Below are 21,879 nucleotides of genomic sequence, written 5' to 3' on the forward strand. Positions count from 1 at the left end.
TTTTTTAAATTTGTTGAGAAAGCCCTTTTTTCCTTTATTTTTGAAAGATATTGTTGCTGACCATAGAAGTCGGTCAGTTTCCCCTGCAGCCGTTCAAGGATGCCACTCCATTGTCCTCTGACTTGGATAGTTTCAGAGGAGAGGTGGGCTGTCATTCGTGTCTATGTGTCCTGTGTCTGTCTGCCTCTAAGGTTTCCTGTTTGGTTTTCAGCAATTGGAATATGGTATGTCTAGATGGAAGTTTTTTCACATATTTGTTTGTTTTGGTATTTGATCTCAAGGATGTTTAATGGATATTTATTGTAGACGGGTCAGTCCCACTGCTGGTCCATCCCTCATTTCCATGTGGGGGCTGAGGACTTGGGGACGATATGGACCTGCCTCAGGGAGCTCTATAGAAGGACAGGCAAGGTATGGTGGTAACTGAGGCAGGACGTGGAGCTGAGAGGCAGACCACAGGAAGCTAAGTGGACTCACTGCCTTATGTTTTGTGTGAGTCTCTATGTCAAATGTTCGTAATTAGGGCTTTAAAAATGAGAATCCCCCCCCCCCATGGGATTGGTCAAATCTTGACTTAAACATGTTTCCGAGGATAATATGCAAATGTGGTAAGATTTTCCTCACCTGTTCATGTAAGATTTTCCAGAGATTAAGGTCTAAGTCCTTTCTCCTTGCCAGCTGGAAGAGAAGACTGAGAAGAACTTGGGAGAAGCAGGCTCTTTTACTGACAGCAAAGGAGCATTCAGAAAGGAGAGGGAGACACACCAGAAGCTCCTTGCTGACAGTCATGGCCTGGTCATGGACCTGCGCTGGCAGATTCATCACAGCGAGAAGAACTGGAACCGGGAGAAGGTGGAACTTCTTGACCGTCTAGACAGAGACCGGCAGGAGTGGGAGCAGCAGAAGAAGGAGCTCCTGTGGAGAATAGAACAGGTAAAGGGAGTACCCGGGGACCAGTGAACAGGGAAGAGAGTACAGATAACTAAACTGAAATCAGAGCCCTTAGAGGGGAAAAAAAAAAAATCAGGCTAATGTTTCATGGGCGTCTGGAGGAAGAGGTAAAAAAATCACAGAATTTCTAGCATTGGTGACCCACACTCAGCCCTTGCATTACACAGATCTTTTTATTGCTAAATTTGTAGGTAATTTCTTTGTGTGTGTGTATATGTGTGGTATGTCTTTGGTCAGGGGTGGTGGGGGTGGGTAATATTCTGAAGGAATTTAAAGACTACGCTTGAAACATGAGGTTATTTCAGGCCTTCTAAGGTGATTCCTGCCAAAAAGCAAGCTACCTTTTAAGTTTATCACTAAAGATGTGGTCACAGTGGCTGCTCCAACTTGAATGGAATTGCTCTCCATTAGGAAAGAAATCGCTGAATTAAGTTGGAAATGAGGCTGGTTGCACCTGTGATTATTGCTGAGCTGTGATTAGGGAGGACCACAGTCAGAGGATGGGGCTGGTAGCTCATTGTCTTCAGCTAAACAAACAATTCAAACACCCAGACGAATTCAGGGGGAGCCTGAGGAGTTGTTTTTCTACTTCTCAGAGAGTCGTTCTCTGCATCGCGTCAGACTCAGGATCGTTTGCATAGTTTCTAGTCATGCCCGAGTGATGCACAGATTAAATATTAAATATTAAATATTAAACTGATGAAGTTTTAAACTTCTTCTCTGGCTGGATTTTTATATAGCATATATGGTTTTTGTTTTTATTTTTATTTTTTATTTCAGCCTGCCCCACTTATAAATTTATGAGACCTCAAGGAAATGAATTAATCAATAAGAAACTGAGGTCAGGAAAATAACCTTATTACTCTCTTACAAATACCCATACTGCCTGCATTGATGTGGGAGCCTTTTGAAAATGTGTGAGATACCTGTGTTATGCCGGTGCAATGGCCAAAGTTAGTTTCTGCACACTGTCGGGGAGGGAGAGAAGGAGAATGGACTAAAAAAAAAAAAAAAAGCCAGGATTCTCTGGCTCAGAAAGTGTTGAGAAGGAGGCACACTGCAGATAGAATGGAGCGGACCTTCTTCCTAGATTTGATTACTCACCCACCTGAGTCACCATATTGGTCTTTGATGTGGCTCATTTCAGAATTCCCCAAAGTCTAGCAAAAGAAAGGTGGCCACTTCCTGTTTGGCCTAGAAATGCATCATTTGAGAAGAATCTTCTGTATTGAATCCCCCGTGTGCCTGTGCTCTCCTGAACAGATCAGTGGTTAGGTGGAAATTGCAGGGGCAGAAATAGCACGTATTCTCACAAAGAGGTCACTGATTTATCACATCTAGCTTTGGTTAACCAGTGTCTCAGAAATGCCAGGCACCTTGTTATCAGGGAGGGTCCCCCTTGGCCTCCCCTCCAGGAGCCCTCACCGTGTTCATCCCTCCTATGGCACAGTAAGGCCAGCACAATCCCTGCCACAGCCCTTCTGGGGTCTCCTTTGCCTGTTAGCTGTGGTCTTGTCATAGCTCCTTTTTGGAAGTCACAGCTTGGATATAATTTAAGCAAGTCTTTTAGGGTTTTTACTTTTGGGAATGAGGAATTCCTTAGAAAGGAAAAAGTAGTAGGACATCTGATGATAGTCAACTTTTGAGGGGTTAATGACCAGGGGAGGAGCAGTGGCCCCATTTTAAGACTGTATCTTGAAGGGTAAGATTGGGCGTGAGCTGAACCCCATTTCCGGTTCACATCTGTCTTTCGAGTCAGAATGACTGTGGTTCTGCCGAGCCGATAGCCTCAGAATGTGTGTCCTCAAGGTTAATGTCTCTGAATATAAGGGATTCGAGACACGTGGGTTCCAGGCATTCATCTGTTCCTGAAATCTGTGTGGTAGATCCCACAGGCTTTGCACAATGATCTCACCACTGTTTTTAGAAGAGGATTTGCTGCCAGTGAATGACGCTTCAGATATGCAGTTGTGGCTTTCAAAAATAAATCCAACCTTTTCCCCCAAATAGTCAGCATTTTAAAAAAAGAAGATTTTATAAATCTTGGTGCCCAATCCCAAAAATTAAATGAAGCAGTTATAGTCATTCTCTGGAAAGAAGAAATCGACCAAAGAGTGTGTGTGTGTCTGTGTGTGTGTGTGTGTGTGTGGTATAGATTTCGTTTATCATTCGTTTAATTTTTAACTCCACATTCTGTAGATAAATAAGAAATACAGGTGAACATTCTTCATAATATATGCTCTTGATATTTGACTACTTGGTGAGCCACGTAACCTTGACTATGATAACCTAATACAGTTGGTGAAGGAAGTAACACTAAATCCATTTTCCACTTTCAGAACACATGCTTCATACTTGTCCGGTGTCATTAAATTCCTACACAATTTCTGCGTTGCATGAGGCATTTCATATGACAGATGACTGTGGGAATGCAGTTAAGGTCACATAACATGTGTCATCTATCTTATCAGCAACCCTTGTCACAGTCCAGATTTGGTTGGGCGATAGTTAACTTTTATGGAGTCACACTACATTTCTCCTTAGAATTAAGATCCCAGTTAACATGCAGATGATATAGGACTCGCCACTGTACTAAAGATCTAAAGGGGAAACCATGCGTCATTCTGGTCTCCTTCCAGAAACTTTCTTAAATCAACTACTTCTGTAGCCTGAAAGGCCTTTCTTTTAAAACCCATTCACAAAGTGACCTTTTTTTTTTTTTTTTTTTTTTGGACCAGCTCAGGTAAGGTGACACTGTGGAGGGCTTATTGTTTCCTGTATTATTTGAAATGCAAGTCTTTTCAGTTTTCTATTTGCATTAAAAGTTGTTCTAGTGCAGGATTCGAAGTACAGTGGGCACCGGTGGCTGGTTTGAAATGACTGTCCTAGGAAACCCTATCCTTTTAAGGACCCATTATTCTATTACAACATCCCAGAGGCATCTTAGCAGCAGATACCCTCCAGCTAAACCCATTCCAGTTCATTTTTAGGAAACCTAATACTGACCAGCTTTAGTGAGCATTGCTTCTGGCCGCCTGTGTTTATTTTTGAATTCCCCCTGTGCTGAGTTAGAATGTGCTCGTTCAAAGCCTCCTCCTTAGTCATTCTTTCCTCCTCTTCACACACATCCTCGGTGCACATTTACAGCTCCAAGTGTGATTCTTGCGTTTTAATTCCTTGCCCAGAATAGCTTTGAGATGATCATGTGTTAGAACTAAATTGCGTTGACATGCATTAGATGAACATAATAAAAAGCGTTCCCTTTTTGTTGTCGTTTTTTGTTTGTTGGTGTTGTAAAGAAAACATTTAGTATCTTTAAGAGAATTGGGAAAAACTGTGCCTTTGGGGTAGGGGGGGATGGGAAGAGATGAGAGGGGCTGTGCTGCTGAAACCCAGAGTGACTGGCTTGTTCCCTAACTCAACTCTGACCCCACCTCAGACTCTAACACTGAAGCTCTGGCTGCTTGAATTTCCATCTTTCTCAGAAAATGAAGATAATACACCATATCAGAAATTACTTAAATTGAGTAAAAGTCCTTTTAATAATGGAGATTATTTCACATGGCTTGGTTCCTGATGATGAACAGGCCATACTTACCTCCAGCTCCTGGATGAAGGCCTCAGTTGGGACACAGAGGTATAATTTGTGAAAGAGTCTCAGTTAGAAAATAAATTAATCCTTCTGGGGGAGTTCTAGAACTTCCTGGCGCCATGTCAGCCCTTGAGGACCCATCATCTCTCTTCTTTGAAAAATCCAGATGTCACTTCCGCCCTTCAGGTAACTTTCTTAGCCAGGAGAGCTTCTGCCATGGTGGGGTGTGTGACGTGTCACCCAGTAAAGACCATCGTGGAGATACCTGGGTGGAGGTCTCCTCAGCCCTTTGTGTGCACAGTTCGAAAGGAAGGCGGTGAGGAAAGCTCTGGAGAGTCTGGGGAGAAGTAGTCCATTACGGCTTCTCCAGGGAGGCAGCATCCGCCCAGTTCGCCATTTCCCTGCCTTTCCCTGTGATTTCACATTGGCTCCCTTCCTGAGTTGCTCCACATGGTTCCTTTTAGTGCCATAAATCAACAAGGCGTGTCCGCGCACCCAGACCCCAGGGAGGTCAGTGCTGGTCTCACGGACGAAGAGTGAGCCCTGCTGAGCTCGCCTTGCCGGTGGCCCCTGCGCTCCTCCCCTCGGAGCTGTGAGGTCCCCACTTTACAGATGAGGACACTGAGCTGGGGATCTCTGGGGACGTCTCTTCTGCCAGCCAGCCACAGAACAGTGGCTCCAACTCAGGCCTTCCTCACTTGAGGGGTGCCTGTATGTTCCCCACTATTGCTTCCTGCCTTTCCCAAGTCAGGCAAACAACTACGTTCTATAGGATGTGGCTTTTCCTTTTTCAGTCAGTCCAGATCTTTCCTTAACTTAATAGCTAAATTGTAATCCCCTCGAGCAAAGTTAGAAGTTGTTTTTGACACCCAGTGGTTACAACCCAATTCATCACTTGGGTTACGGATGGGACCCCTTCCAAATGATTTGGGAATAATAGCGTTAAAATGAGGAAACCCTGCTAGTTAGGACAATCAAATTTCCCCTCAGAAGTTTGCTATCACTGATGGTTTCCCAGTGAGTGTGCCTTAAGTTCTAAAGGTATAAAAAAGAGTTCTAAATATGTCATGTAACAATGTCAGTTTTTAAAAAATAAATGTATAATTTCCCATGAAGTTGTATTGTATATGATATATATGTGCATATGATATATATATATGTGTGTGATATATATGTGTGTGTATATTATATATATATATATATGAAATGATACAGTTTCATGGGAAATAGGCTCATGTGTATGGTTAATGCATTTTCCAGGCTGGATAAAATTGTGATTTTTTTTTTTTTTAAATAAAAGCATCTGTAATGTTGTGTTACTTTTGAAATTAAGGTCAAAACTTTAAGACCATTGACTTCTTACAGTCTTTCTGATGGACCCAAATGTAGTTCCAAACTGTGAAGAAGCAGTGGTCTAGGGAGACCAACAGACAGAAAAGTGAGGCTCATTGTTTTCATTTTTAAAACCCTCAAGCTGCAGAAAGAAAACAGTCCCCGGAGAAGTGGCAGTTTCCTCTGTGATCAAAAGGAAGGCAATGTGCACCCCTTTGCCCACCCGGGAAGCCCCCGAATGCCCCGTCCCTTGGGGGTGTGGCCCTGCGCAGACACTGATTCCGCCCCGTTTGAAGACCGGCCGCTGTCCAAGCTGAAGGAATCGGACAGATGTTCAGCACGGGAAAACCTCTACTTGGACGCCTTGTCTCTGGATGACGAGCCAGAGGAGCCTCCAGCCCGAGGGCCCCAGCGGGAGTTCAGGAACTGCCTTCCCCAGGTCGGCCTGGGATTTGGGGTCCAGTTAACTGCTGCAGGACCAAGGGGTTGTCAGGAGAGCTGGCCATCTGGCCTGCAGGCTCGGGTTTTGCAAATTGCAGCCTCTGGGTTGAGTAGGTAGGAAACCTTCAGAGTGCCAAGATCTTTGCTTGGTGGTCCCGACCCCAAATTCCTAGGGCGAGCTGCATTCACTTTCACTTTCCAAACATGTCTGGGGTTTGGAGACACTGGTCTCACCCATGAGCAGGTCCAGGAAAACACACAGAGATCTTTCATTCTGGGAAGTATAGGTCTGCAACCTCTCTTTAAATCACCGCAGCCTTCTGATTCTTAACACTTACTGGTAACAGAAAAAAATCTGTTCCAAAGAAGGTACCTCACATTGGGAAATGCTAAGTGTTACTAAACAATGACATGCTATAAATTCTTATTCTCTGCAAAGTGGGGAAAATCCAGCACTTAGAAGCTGTGCGTAAATTAGATCAACAATGCAGTAAGCTCAACTCTGGGCTCAGATTTCCACGGCTCAATGTCAGGTTTTTGTGGTTATGCCCTTTCTACAACTGGGTTTTTGTTTTTTGTTATTTGTTTTTTTTTTTTAAGATTTTATTTATTTATTCAAGAGAGCGCACAGTGAGGGGAGAGGGAGAAGCAGGCTCCCTGCTGAGCCAGGAGCCCAACGTGGGGCTCTATCCTGGGATGCCAGGATCACGACCCGAACCAAAGGCAGACACTTAACCGACTGAGCCACCCAGGTGCCCTTCTGCAACTGGGTTTTAAAACCGGGTTGGATTTTAGGAATCATTGCTGTACCTGTCACTTAACCTGTCCAAAGGCAGACTTCGAAGAGTTGGTGTCAAGTAGTATTGAAATGGGGGCCAGTTAGACTTTGGTCTGGTGTCTGTGAGGTCAAATACCTTCTTGGCAGTATGGGTCAGGTGCCATCACTAGGATGCCATCCTGTTTGGTCTGCTGGCAATTCCCATGGTGCAGCTGCACAGCAGAGAGGAAGCAAACCCGGGTCGGGAGTCCACAGTGACCGGGCCCCATACTGAGCTGCCACGGAGCAGACGTTCTTGTAAGCTTGCCTCTGATTCCACATGGCAAAGCTTGCAACAGAAGTGCTCAAGCCAGAGGCTGCTGCATCACCTTCTACACCGAGGCTTAGACTGAGGGACATAGCTGCCACCTTCCTCTCTCCGGGGCGGGGGGGCGGGGGGAGTGCACATCTTCCCTTCTCCCACCTCCTCCTCTCTCTCTCTCTCACACGCACACACACATTCAGATGTATTCGGGTCATGACAAAAGCCAGCTTTGAAGTTTACACAGGTAGCTTCCTTTGCAGAAACCCAGGAAAGCACTTTCTTCATAGTATATAGCCAATTTTTCTCACTCACATGGGCTCCTCCCTGGACCGCCAGAGCTCCAACCCCTCATCACACTGTGGGTTCTGGTTTTATTATTATACTTCAAAGGGCTGAGGGGCAGGAGCATTCCTGACCAAAACTTGGCCTCGGTGTACATTTTAAATGGGGTTTTCCTGTGGCCAAAGTGCAAAACAGATTACTTAGCACGTTGAAAGGGCCTGGCAACCATATTAACTGATTCAGATGATCTATGTTCTTCTTTGTAGGAAGAAGAAAATCACAAAGGAAATCTTCAAAGGTAAGTAAGACTGATGAAAACAATAGTCAGCTACTGAAATTAGAACCTCTCAGTCTTAAAATTCTATCTTGTCACCAGAACCTGTGGTAACCACCGTCTTGAGAATGACTTAAAGTAAGACTTCTGAGTACATAGTTGCTCTATTATTATTGATTATTTGCCATAGAAAGGCCAGGGAGACACTGTACTCTTGTGGGTGTTAGTGTCATGGTGAGAACAGTTACAATTGTGTATCTTGTATATAAAGGAATGTTGTGTCTAGTGGTCTCTGAACAGTCCACAGAAACCCCTCACTTCTCATTTAGTCTGGAAAGACTCCCTCTTGATGTGCTCGGAGACCTTTTATATACTGTGCATTTAAAGTTCTACCAGGAGAGTATTAACATATTTCCTGTCCGTAAACCTTAAAGTAAATACAAAGTAAGTGATGTTGGCAATGTTCATTATCATCATTTTAGGTCATTTGTATGATAGGATATATCTGAAAAGACACATCTAAGCAAATTTGTTTATATTTAAACATTGAAAACACAACTGAGAGGAAAGACTTCCTGTACACAACTCCCGCCATCCCCACTCACATGCTTTTTCTTTATAGACGAACACATGCTATTTCCACCACAGGAAACTTCTCCTCGGGGCAGTTCGCTGTTTCCAGATCTCCTCATCCCTGGTTTTCCTGTGAACTTCGGGTCCATGAATTACTGTCTCCTTCCCATTTTTCCCGGTATTGGGTTCATCCCACGCCATCCAAAACACCTATGGTGTATTTCTGTCCTTCAGACATTGTCTTGTCTGGTCATTCTCGGACAGTCCAGGGCCGCATTCAAGAGCCAGAGCCTGGTTTCAAATGCACATCTGCTCTCGCCAGCCATGAGTTCGGTAACCACCCTGTGCCTCGGTTTCCTCATCTGTAAACAAAAGGTGTTTCCATTTCTTCACAGCTTAAATGTGTTACTACACATAAAACAGAGCAATGCCTGACACAGAGTAAGTGGTCAACAAAATTTAGCTATCTTCACAGAACTCTTCACTTAGTAGCTCTTATTTTTTATCTTTTATTAAAAGTTTATTTTTTTAATCTCTACACCCAATGTGGGGCTCGAACTCACAACCCCAAGATCAAGAGTCATACACTCTACGGACTAAGACAGCCAGGTGCCCCCTATTTTTTATCTTATTGCTGCTATTAATTTCAAAAGTCATCCATACTTAGAAAATTAATCCTAAATTAAAACTTAAATAACGCAATATCAGAAATATTAAAACTTACATTTTAGGGGTCCCTGGGTGACTCAGTTGGTAAAGCGTCTGCCTTTGGCTCAGGTCAGTGCTGGGCTCCCTCTCAGCGCAAGTCTCTTTCTCCCTCTCCCTCTGCCCCTCTGCCCACTTGTTTTTTGTCTCTCAAATAAATGAACAAAATCTTAAAAAAAAAAAAAAAGTACGTATCAAAATGTCTAAGGCAAGAAAGTACACGTGTTGTCCTCACTATCCCCTTCTCCCTCTTGGTTCTAGCAGTTTCCTGTCTTCCCCCCCAAATACCTTCTTCTGTGCACTTTCATGCACTGGCACATTTCTAGTGTGTCCTGGTTTTGTATCTGTTTTGTTTTGGCCACTGCTAAGGCTGATGTGTTCCCTTTCTCTGCCCACATCACCTCTGTTCCATGAGATCCATCCAACGCCTGGGAGCAAAAAGGCCCCAGGCCGGTGCACTGGCTTAACTCTGAGGCTAGTTCCTCTGTGGGCAGAAACGGGGCTCAGACGAGCCATGTTCAAGAAATGTGGAAAGGATTGGGGTTTCAGTACCTACGGGGCATTTCCAGTCCCCAGTGAACAACGTTCTGAAGCTTATCTTTTTTTTTTTTTTTTTAAGATTTTATTTCTTTAACAGAGAGAGCACAAGCAGGGCGAGCCCAGAGTGCAAGGGAAAAGCAGACTCCCCGCTGAGCAGGGAGCCTGATGCCAGGCTCGATCCCAGGACCCTGAGATCATGACCTGAGCCAAAGGCAGCTGCTTAACCCACCGCGCCACCGAGACATCTGAAGCTCATTATTAATTCAGCAACTCCCTGACTTGGCTAGAGGCAAGAAGAGAAAAATCACACTTACTGGAAGGCTTCATATCTATGATAAACTGACCCACCCCTCCTATTTCTTTTTCTTTTCAGTGCTAGTTGTAGCCGGCTTACTGTTCTTCATGGGCCCATGGGAAAGTTTGTAGATTATTTCTAACAACAACAAAAAATCACTAACTTTTGCCTCTAGTGAGAAATAACAAGATAGAAAGCCTATGGGTATCATTTGTAGCCTTCTTCTGTCTTTTACCCCAGGGTGGCAACCCAGGGTGAGGGCAAAGGTACCCAGGTCTTTGCCGGTTCTGTGAGCCAGTCCATGTAGTACACAGACCCCAGTTCTAGCCTCACCATCATTAATGGTTTCTGCAGTAGACTGGCCCATGCACGCTCCTTCTGGGACCCAGTTGTGCTGGTCTGAAACCCTAAATATTTAAACTTCTGTTTGGGGTGCGCAGATAGGAATATGTTGTCCTATGAGAAAGTGGTCTCGTTGCAGAGAGAGTGAGTCTGCATATGCCCCTGCCTCCACCCCGACAGGAGCCATTTCCAGCCAGAAGGTCCAGCGGGTTGACAAGCTGCCTAAGCGCTCCAGCAACCTCCTGTCTTAGCATTTTGGAATCCCCAACACCTCACATGGTGCCTGCCCTGGCCTATAGGAGGCAGTTGGGAAATTCATACCAACTAAAAATACATGGAACAAAAGCACTAATTATCCTTGAATCTACATCCAAAACCACGCCCATCGGGCAGCACTCACCCTACCCTGGCTGTCCCTTCAGCTCAGACCTCTTCACCCTCCCATGTGTTTGAGTGTCTGCAGGCATCTTCCTCCCGTACAAGGATACAGTAGGAGCAAGAACACAGCACAGGCTGGGCTGTACAGGAGGGAGCAGGTGGGGGGAGGGGAGACCTGAGCCCTGGTGGTGGATTTCAGCAGGGCAGGATGGAGTTTCTGTAGGAAGTCGTATTTGGAAATCACGTGCCCACCGGTCACACCTTCCACTTCCCTCCTTTGCTCCACATCTTCCCTTTGGCCTCTGGGGATGACCCTTAGTACAGTTGACCCCTGAACAACACGGATTGAACTACACGGGTCTACCTAGATGTGGATTTTTTTCCCAGTAAATACAGTACAGTGCTGTAAATGTATTTTCTCTTCCTTGTGATTCTCTTAATAACATTTTCTTTCATTAGCTTATTTTATTACAAGAATACAGTATTTAATACATACCCCAAAGTATGTGTTATATAAACTGCTTATCTTCAGGATAAAGCTTCTGCTCAACAGTAGGCTATGAGTAGTTAAGTGTGGGGGGAGTCAGAAATTGTACGTGATTTTCACCTACATGGGGATGGGACCAGCTAACCCCCGTGATGTTCAAGGGTCAATGGTACTTCACCAGAAGTTCATCCAGCAGAGGATGAGGCTGGCCGATGAACAGGATGTCAGATTATACCTGTGATGTTGTGATATCGACCCCTTTGGCGCACACCATTTGCCGGGTTTGGATCAGGACGGAGCAGTATTTCCGTCAGTAGCGCGAGCACCTGCCTCGGTGCCGGGGATTTGGAAACTCCTTTGGGTTAGGGATTGAAGGCACTCGTCAGCCAAGTGTCCTTCTTGCTTTGGAGCAACCACAGGCCAAAATGAAAGCCTTCCAAAGTGGGTTTGGAGCTTAGCTCTGACCATCCCCCAGAGCCCAGCCTCCTGCTCGTTCCATGGTAGTTGAGAGCCGCCTGTATGAAACTCTGACTCCTACAAGGCTCCCGGAACAATTCCAGAGCCATGAAGAGCCGGTTGAACACGTACGGGGGCGGCTCAGGAGCAGAGAACATCGAGCGGCTGGAAGATGTGCGGGTAGTGGAGGCGGATGGAGACTGACGCACCGTCGGGCCGCGCGGGGGCGGGACCCACGAGCTGCGGGGTCAGGGGTGGGGGTGAGCACGCTTCTCGGCTGGCGGGCAGCTGACACCCTCTTCTCTCCCACTTTCCCCAGGGCTGTGTCTGTGTCCTCCATGTCTGAGTTCCAGCGTCTGATGGACGTCTCTCCCTTCCTGCCGGAGAAGGGCCTGCCGTCTGCCAACAGCAAAGAGGACGTCACCCCGCCCCTGTCTCCGGACGACCTGAAGTACATCGAGGAGTTCAACAGCAAGAGCTGGGAGGAGAGGCCCCCGGAGCCATGGGCAGACAGGACCGAGGGGGGGCGGGCAGGGAATGAGGCCAGCGCGGAGCCTTTCCCCGACTCCTCCTGGTACCTCACCACGAGTGTCACCATGACCACGGACACCATGACCAGCCCAGAGCACTGCCAGAAGCAGCCCCTGCGGAGCCACGTGTGCGCCGAGCAGGCGGGGGTGCGGGTGCTGCACAGCCCGCCCGCCGTCCGCAGGATGGACAGCATCGTGGTGGCCGGGGGTGAGGGCAAGGGCCGGTCAGAGCCCGAGTGCCCGTTTCCCACGAGCAGAGCCAGGGGGGGCGCTGGAGACGCAAAGGGGGGTCCCTCAGAACACGTGCTTAGCAGGTGGCCTTGTGCCCCCTCCAGACACCCCCGGGACTATGTGGAGGGAGGACTGCGCCCCCTGGAAAGCTCCCTCTGCACCCCCCTGGGGTTCGCCTCCCCACTACACAGTCTGTCCAAGAACATGAGTGATGACATGAAGGAGGTGGCCTTCTCCGTCAGGAATGCCATATGCTCCGGTCCTGCCAAGCCTCCTGTCAAGGACATGGCCTGCCAGACCAATGGGTCCCGGACAACAGGGACACAGACGGTGCAGACCATCAACATTGGCCTGCAGACCGAAGCCCTACGTGGCAGCACCATCACCAGCAGCCCCCATAAGTGTCTCACGCCAAAGGCAGGGGGTGGTGCCACGCCCGCGTCGTCTCCTTCCCGTGGCCTTAGGAGCAGGCAGGTGGCCCCCGCCATCGAGAAGGTGCAGGCCAAGTTTGAACGCACATGCTGCTCCCCCAAGTACGGGTCTCCCAAGCTGCAAAGGAAGCCCCTCCCCAAAGCCGAGCCGCCAAACAGCAGGACCTCCCTGGGACTAGCCCCAAAGGGGTGCAGCGAGTCAGCCTGGGCCCGCTCCACCACCACAAGAGAGAGCCCCGTGCACACCGCCATCAACGATGGCCTCTCCAGCCTCTTCAACATCATCGACCACAGCCCCGTGGTGCAGGACCCCTTCCAGAAGGGGACACGGGCCGGGAGTCGGTCTCGCTCAGCAGAACCTCGGCCAGACCTGGGCCCAGGCCAGGAAACAGGCCCCAGTTCCCGAGGACGGTCCCCCAGCCCCATCGGGGCTGGCTCAGAGACGTGGAGGGAGGAAGGGGGAGAGGGCACGCCCTTGAGGCAGGACTTATCCGCTCCCCCTGGTTACACACTCGCTGAGAACGTAGCCCGGATCCTCAACAAGAAGCTGTTGGAGCATGCCTTAAAGGAGGAGAGGAGGCACACGCCCCCAAGTCTTAACAGTGACAACCACACGGGAGAAAGAGTCAAAGCTGAACCAGGGTCCATCGAGGTAATAAGGCTGAGTATTCCAACCCTCACCCCACCAGCTCTTCTGTTTAAATGCTCAGAAAAGATGTGTAAACCTGGGGTTTTGTTAGGTCATCTGATTTCAAGAATCCTTATCCGTAATGGGTTCTTGTGAGCTGGAAGATGCAGAAGTTCTGGGAGAACTGGATAGGCAGAAATACAAGCCCTGGGTTACTCCTAAAGAAAAGTTCATGTTCTTGTCCTCGGTGATCTCAAACCCTGTAGCTCAGGGTTTGACTCAGGTTCTCTGGTCTAGGTGATTGATGCTTGTCTATCTGGGCCTTTCACTTGGGGTTATAATTTGTCCTCTTTCTGTGTGAACTTGTGTCCTAGAAATGTGCGTGTGTGAGAGGTGTGTTGGAGTCACATCAGGGCTATCTGAGTGCTCCACATCTTTATCTGGGACAACACAAGAGGTGTGCCAGAGAGGCTGATAACGTGGAACGTCCCAGAAGGTCTGGACTCCAGTGCTGGCTACAGTACAGAGTAGCCCCCCTCTGTCTCCCTGGCCATAAAACTGGGTGAGGCAGATGGATAAGATCAAAAATCCTGCCTTCCTACGATGTGATGATTATTGTTATCCCCCTTACGTCTCTCGTATGACCATCACACTGTATATGACCACCCATGCCAGCACCTGTGATTATTATGCAATTATTATTACATTCCCCTTAACATTATTCACCAATGGGCCGGCCTTGAATTTTGATCTCACGTGTTTCCACACGCAGTATGTCCACACCACACCACTTTAAGAACAGTCCGCATTTCCACTTCAAGAGTGAGTGAAACAAAACAAAGTCTGACGGTTATGCTGGGACCAGACACATAGGGGCTGCGGGCCTGGTGCGGTGGGGCGGCGCATGGTCCCCGCCTCCATCAGACACTGTTGGGTCGGGGATCCCGCAACTGGAGGGTGAGGCCGGCTCACCACTAGCCCAGATGGACAGACTCCAGCCCCGTGGAGTCCAGATACCTGTCACCATTCTCCAGGTAGCTCCTGCAGATGGCGAGGGTCAGAGAAGAGAGACATACTCCCCAGGCTGCGGCCCTGCTCTCCTGCCATGGCCCAGGCAGCCTTGTTGGGAGACAAGGCAGGCGAGTTTCCACATTTTCCTGGTGCAGGGCAGGGTGGGGGGTGGTGCGGAATCGTGGCTCCCAGTGGAACCCACCCAGGAACAGTCAACTCAAAATGTAGAGTTTAAACCATGTGGCATTGCCAGTGCCCTACAGAAATGGCATTGGCCATTTCTTTCAACATAATGATAGTATATTGGCCACGTTTGGAACATAGGTGTCTTTGTGATAAAGCTGCTTAGTATGCTGAGAAGAACGAATACCATGGTTGAGTGTTCTCGGGTGACAAATGGTGTCTTGTGTGGACTTCTGTTACCCCATCCCTCCAGGGGCCTGAGGTCAGTGACTTTCCTGCCACAAAGGGCTTATTTAGGTGGATGCCCTTACCTTCTTAAGGCTCTGGAAGAATCTGGTGAAATGAGGGCTCCAACCCAAAACATTACCTGGCTGTGTCTACAGTTAATTCCATTAATATTAGAAACTAAAGAGAAATTAATGTTTAGGAACCCAAAAGGGTTCTGAGTTACAGTGACCGCTCCAGGCAATCTGTGATAGTAGAAAGACAACCGCTTCATGTAAATCACAACCTCGAGGCATGAAACCGGTTTTATCACGACTGAACTAGGCCTGTCCGCCTACCAGTCAGGGCCTCTGTGGAATGTCTGTTATAGATTTTCTTCTCACTGGGTGTGCTTGCTACCAAAGAGATGATTGGCCAAGCTCGGAGATTCAGAACCTGCGCAGAGCGCCCGGTGGCAGAGATTAGATGGTGTGGGTTCTCTTTTCCTTTTCTGTTGGAATTTTGCTGGCTCTCGATTCCACTGGAGTTCCTCCTTGTCTAAACTGACTTCCTGTATTAGGCCCATTGGAAACTTTCCCACCACTCCATAAATTATGTAGTAAGTAGTTCAGGGTTTTCATTCTGGAATCACCAGGACTGATGCTGATTATCGAGCCTGCCCAAGCGCCCGGCTGTGGGCCTTTCCCTGAACACGCCCTTGGATGCCTGACCGGGGGCCTCCCTGGCGGGGGTGGGGCACAACGGGAAATCTCCCTTGTCTTTTCTCCCTCCCCCGGCCCCCATGGTTCTATTTATCCTCTTTTTCTCTTGAAGCTGTAGTACCAGCTCTACCCTGCAGAGAAGCTAAGAGGAGAGTTGTGGTGTGAAAGAAGAGAACAATCTGGAAATGGAGGGCTATTCTTCCTTCCCGTGTCTACTGGACAGTGTGAAGGGAACTTCTCAGTGAGAGCAGTGGCCACGTGATCGTTGCAACTAAAACAGACCATTTAATCCTCTGTTTCAAATACAGTAGTCATGTGGCTTCTATCCCTAGGCGCGCCAAAGGGTTTCTGAAACGTGAAACGCCAAAGGGCGAATCAGGAACAGAAAGTGGGAGGGAGAGGCCTGTTGCTGTTCTGTCGTGAGGGTCCCTCTGTGCGCTGGACCACCCGGACCCAGGCAGAGAGAGGCCTGCGTACCTGCGCGTGCACCTGCCCGCTTCTGCGAGCCTTACGTCTCTCCTGATAGCTGTCCCTGGAGCTGCCACCAGACTTGTTGACTTTAAACCTTTACTGTTCTTCTTTTTTAAAAACTACTTTCCAACCTACTTGCTTTTCTTTTCTTTCTCTGTCTGTTCTGTCCAGAACCAAACTGTCTTACTAACTGCCCCCTGGGGACTCTAGCCCTGCCTGCCTCACGCCGTAAGTGCTTTCTACCTTCTTTGCACACCGTCTGGAAAGGTCCTCTGTGTAATTCGGGGTTGGTATCTGACACTCAGAAATGAGGCCGAATCATGCCAGGTGGAACTGCCCTGTCCGGAGAGCCCGCCGCCAGCCTGCCCTGGCCTGGAGTCCATCTTCAGGAGCCAGTCGGCAGGCGTAGACATCCCCAGTTGCTCCCCGGAGTAGCGAGTGCTCACTGTGAAGAAATCCTGCTAACGTTTCCGCTCTCTGCTTTCCAGAGGGCAAAGGGATATTGGCCAGAGAGGGGACTGTGTCGGGCACAGAGGCCTGGCCTGTGGGGAGTCTGTGAGCCCAGCGTTTTCCCAGTCGGCCTGTACCTGCTCGCTGGTGTTCTAAGGCACATACACGCCACCAGATGCTATAATGAGCTGTGACCATAATGCGATGAGGCTTTTCTCTCTTTCAACAACTGCACCAGAAGGAATAAATCCAAATGTATCTTGTCCTTCCAGATGATCACCATAGGTGACCTAGTAAGCGCTCACTAAATATTTGTTGGATGAATCAACAACAAAGCCATCCCTTGGTCCAAAAAAATAGCCTCACGATTGTCATCTGAGCCTGAATCGAGGCCTGGGAAAAAAATCCCAACTTAACCTTTGATCAAGAATTGGTCACCCACCCACCTCACCCACAGGTCTTAACTCGGAATGCTAAATACAAAAATGCACTTGGCTCTCAAAGATGAAGGAGGTGCTCCCAAGATAAAATGGCCACACAGCCCTTTGCAGTAGCCTCTCAGGGAAGGACAAGATCATTTGCTTGTCTGTACTGGTATACTACTAAAGAGAAAGTTCATGCTTAAACCCATGGTCCCCCACTTCTTCCTATTAGGGGTTCACACGGTCTGAATGGGGGTCACCCATTCTGGTCCAGCATCGGCCAGGTGGAAAAGGGCTGTTGTGGAGTCAGGGGAAAAAAACCTATGGTAGCAGCCATCCCCATTTTCAACATACCTGCCACACATGTAACACACATCACACACTCTTACACAGCACATGCAGCCCACGACACACACAAGATGACACAAAGCGCACACACGCCACATGCCCTCAGACACGGCACTTACAACGCAGCCCTCATACCCAACACGATCCCACACGTACACTACACAACACACACAAAATACAAACAGAACACAACATGCAAATCTTAATACCAGGAGCAGAGACAGAAAAAGACAAAGCCGTGGCAGGTTTCCCAAGCCACGCAACCCCGGCGCATGTGCACCCGCGGGCTGAGGTGAGGGGAGGACAGCTCCCCTACTTTGAACCCCCTCAATTTGCATCTCAGCTATTTCAGGCTGGGCTTCGTGGGCGAGGTCTTCCTGGTTGTCATGGTTCCCATCAGCTGAGTGCTTTGCTAATCCAGGCTTCCCCATCCTCTGCTAGGACGCAGAGTCACAAAGAGGCAGGAGATGTTTAAGAGTCGTCTCCAGTGTTAAAGCCATTTTCCACTGGGCCCACGGGGGAGGCGGGAACCACCTCAGTCCATCACTCTTCCAGAAGGACCACGCCGTGCTCTGCCTTCCGCCCTCCCTCCTCCTCCCATTGCTCATCGACATAGCTCACTGTCTCTTCTCTGCTGTCACTCCCTGCTCCGCAGACCAAACCGTCCTCATCCTGGCCTCTGCGCTTGCTTGTCCCATCTCTGTCGTCTTCCGCCGCACTTCTGACAGGCTCTGAGCGCCTGTGTTCTCTGTCTTCATCACAGTGGCTTACCATCTCAGCTTTTTCTCATTTGAGTGTCACTTGGGGCGGGGGCGGGTTCTGCCCCCCCGCCCCTAGGGAACCCACCGTTTCCTCACGCCCCCACCACTCTCTTCTGGGCACCGGCATGCTCCCAAGTGTGGGCATCCTTGCTTCCTGTCCTGCAGACTAAGTAGCTCTACACTCGTTAACACCAGGAAAGGAGCGCAGGCCCCTGAGAAGTCCGACAGGTCATTGGCCCTCTGGTTGAGTGCGTTGTGCACGATCTGTTCTCCAAGGGCGTAGGATCCCTGTGACAAGCGCAAGCACACTCTGATTTCCCCTTTTTAAAATGCTGCAGTAAGGTAGAATCATTAAAGAAAATCAGAACGAAGTTAAAATTTCTGCCTACAGCATTTTTTTTTCCATGCCGTGGGAGTTTGTTTAACCCACTGCCAGTCAACTTAGAATAAGCAGTAGCAGAGTTCGTTTTAAGGTGAGTCTTGTTGCTAATGCAGCTGGATAAATCATAGGTCTCTTCGTGGGCCTCCCAACAGACCAAAGCATAGGGAGGCTGGCCTGTTAGGGCCAGGTCACTGTGGCTAGTAGATCATTCAGGAAGACCAAAAGGATGGGATCAACTGGGTTAGGATGTGACCAGGTGACGGGTGGCTCTCCCCACCTCCATAGGCTCCAGCCCAATCTGGAAGACGCCATGTAAAAACCCATCTCATTGCATTGCCATGTTTTGATCATACGTTGCTATCTTCTCATTACTATGTCACTGATCATCTGTGCTGAATTTTTCACTTAACACTTTAAGTTATTCTCCTGGAGCAAAATATGAATTAACATTCTGAAGTTGCCCCTGACCCATTGCATTGAACTTGAGTCTGTTGAGAAGTGTGTTTAAGGAGAGTCATACCCCATGCCCCACCACCACCACCCCAATCCAGAGGACCTGTCAGTGTGAGTAACCCTGTCTTTCTCTTTCTCGGCTTTGAAGGAACTACCTTGTTCCGCACTAGCTCCATCCCTAGAACCCTGCTTCTCCAGGCCCGAGAGACCAGCAAACCGTCGCCCTCCGTCCCGTTGGGCCTCACATTCCCCCACTGCCTCACCGGCTCAGTCACCCGGAGACCCAGCCTCATTGGAGGAGCTCGGCGACGAGGAGCCACCAGGGGAGAAGACACACCTGTGACGAGTGCAAAGTTTGCATGGATTATCAGGGAATAATTCCCTGTAATTTGCATAACCACACTGTCGTCATCAACCAAGCTCCGCCCACAAGGAGAGATCTAGCTTTCCCAAGGTCAAAGAATGTTTTTTAAAAAACACACAGCTGCTGAATGTCCAACCTGTGAACCTGAGATGTTTCCAGAACGAAACCGTAAACGTGCCTGTAATAATTTTTTTCATAGCTCAGAAAACTATTTTTGTCTCCATCTTTTTTACACACAGTATATTAAACAAAAAAAAAAGCTAGATAAGATATAAATAAATTTAAACAATAAAAGTTTTAAAGATGTACATTTTAAGAGATTCTGAACACCCTTGCTCTCGATACTGGCTGCCTCTCTGTTAAATTTGCACTGTTACACTTTGGTTTGGTTAATTTCCACGTTGAATTAGGGTGTGTTAAGTTAATTTTATTTTGTCAGTGTCTTGGGTTTTTAAGAATTTTTGAAATGCTTCAGACTGTCTGATTCAGTGAACTTTTTGTAGTGAAAAAGCCATGAAGCCAGTCGACAAGACCGACATCCTCTCTGTGTGAGGGGATACACGTCCGCATTCTTGAAAAGGTACAGAGTCCTCAGCTGGGCTTACCAAATTTGCTGTATAATCCACGTACTCTACTTGACTTGCACGTCTTTGGGTTCGAAGCGCTGGGGTGCCTGTACATACTGCTGCTGTGGTCTCGCCATCGCCTAAGTGTGAGTCACCTGTCCCACTGTAATACGTTGTGAATCCCTCGTACTGTACTTTTATCGTTGTCCTCCTGCACTGAGATACAACAGCAATGGCATTTTTAAATTATTGTTAACGATGAACTGGCAATATGCAGTGTTTACTCAAAGTTTTCTTGTTTAAGGAAAAGCACTACAAAAAGTCAGGAGGGTACCACACTGAATCAAAGGATGGTGCCTCAGAGTCTGTATGAGACAATGATGAAGTAGAAATAAAGCCTTTACAAGATGGCGGCCTGTGCCAGGACCTCGTGTTTCACATGCCCTGCACCCTCTCCTAAGGGCTCAAGTGACAGTTTTCCATAGCCAGGGGAATGAGGGAGAGGGGAGGTCCTGACACACCTCACTGGGGCACACTGTGAGCATGTGGTGCTCCGCAGCTTCCCTGTTCTCTGGAAGAGTGTCCTGGGGTAGATGAAAAGGCAACTTCATTCTGACTGAAAACATGGCGGGCGTGGAGGTATGAGGAAACTCATATCCAAAGTCCAAATGTGCCCGGCCTCTCTCCCTCTCCCCTCTTTGGGAAAGCGGGAGTGGCCAGTCACCAGGAGGGTGCCTCCATCCCTGATGTCTCCGGGCTGTTAGTGGGTGACAGAGTAGGGGTTTATGAAGAGGTGACGCTGCCAAACAGAGCATAAGAACTGCTTCAGGCCGAATGTCCTTCTCTAGACTCGTTGACAGAATAAACTCTGTTCCCAGCGTTCCCACTTTTAAATATTCCACCTTTAAATATTTCCCCCCCTAAAATGGAAAATGCCAACTATTGGTGAGGACATGGAGATACTGGAACTCTGGGGCACTCCTGGGGCAGCCACTGTGGAGAACAGCATGACCGGCCCTGAAGGGAAACCGAATCATCTGTGCTCCAGCAGCTGTGGTCGTAGGCCCAGAAGAATTGAAAGCTGGGACTTGAACAGCTCTCAGCCCACTGATGTTCACGGCAGCATGACCCACGGAGCCAACCGGCGGAAACAACCCGTCCATCAGCGAGCGAATAAACGAGCTGTGGTCTGTCCATGCGCTAATATGCTGTTCAGCCTTAGAAAGCCGGGAGATTCCGGCACGTACGTGCTGCCTATCACGTAGCACGAGTCTTGAGGACATCATGTTAAGTGAAATGGGCCAGTCACAAAAATAACTGTATGGTTCCAATTCTATGAAGTACCTAGAGTAATCAAATTTATAGATACAAAAAGGAGAATAATGGTGACTGGGCTACAAGGGAAGAGGAAGAAGAGGAAGTAAGTGTTGAATGAGTACAGTTTCTGTTCAGGATGGGCAAGTTCTAGAAACGGATGGTGGTGATGGTGTCCCACAGCACGACTGTACTTCATGCCACTGAACTCTACCCTTAAAATGACTAAAATGGTGAATGCTAATGTATATTTTACCACAGTAACAATTTTTAATGCAAAAAATACTCCTCCTAACAAGTCAACAAACTTTACTTCTGTGCCCATAGTAAATGCTGGAAGGTGCATTAGTGTTTCTCCAGTTGGAAGCAGCCAGCTGGCAGGAAGAAGGGGAGTCATTGGCACTCATAGCTGGAAAAGTGCCAGAAGTGCCATCACAGGGCTGGGCCTCCAACAGTGCCCTCAGGACCCTGGTCTCAAGAGTCGGCTACAGTGGCCCCCAGCAACTCCTCTTTGTTGCTCAACTCCTAGAGAAAAAAGATCTCTTATGGGTGGCACCAGCCAAAGCCCCAGGAGTCCTAAATCTCACAGGTTTCCTGTAACTCACACATCGCTCCCTGAGCCAACTGCTGACACATTTGCCCAGCAGAGGACAACCAGGGGGCTGGCAGAATAGAGGC

The 21,879-nt window shown here is 48.3% G+C and overlaps 1 protein-coding gene across 6 annotated transcripts in view; it reads left to right on the forward strand.

Moving 5' to 3' along the window:
• Nucleotides 1–20,294, forward strand: part of MTCL1 (microtubule crosslinking factor 1) — a 125,286-nt gene extending 104,992 nt beyond the window's left edge. For 4 of the 6 annotated variants that reach the window (XM_032309565.1, XM_032309567.1, XM_032309569.1 and 1 more), the window contains 5 exons: nt 679–933; nt 6,018–6,314; nt 7,947–7,978; nt 12,050–13,574; nt 19,106–20,294. In XM_032309565.1, the coding sequence (XP_032165456.1) occupies nt 679–933; nt 6,018–6,314; nt 7,947–7,978; nt 12,050–13,574; nt 19,106–19,300 (2,304 nt within the window). In that variant the 3' untranslated portion in view covers nt 19,301–20,294. Of the gene's footprint in view, nt 1–678; nt 934–6,017; nt 6,315–7,946; nt 7,979–12,049; nt 13,575–16,312; nt 16,370–19,105 lie in introns of all 6 variants that reach the window. The other 2 variants (XM_032309566.1, XM_032309570.1) reach the window with 1 other exon arrangement.
• Nucleotides 20,295–21,879: the final 1,585 nt, after the last annotated feature.

This window comes from Mustela erminea, chromosome 13 (genome assembly GCF_009829155.1).
Source record: "Mustela erminea isolate mMusErm1 chromosome 13, mMusErm1.Pri, whole genome shotgun sequence".
NCBI lineage: Eukaryota > Metazoa > Chordata > Mammalia > Carnivora > Mustelidae > Mustela > Mustela erminea.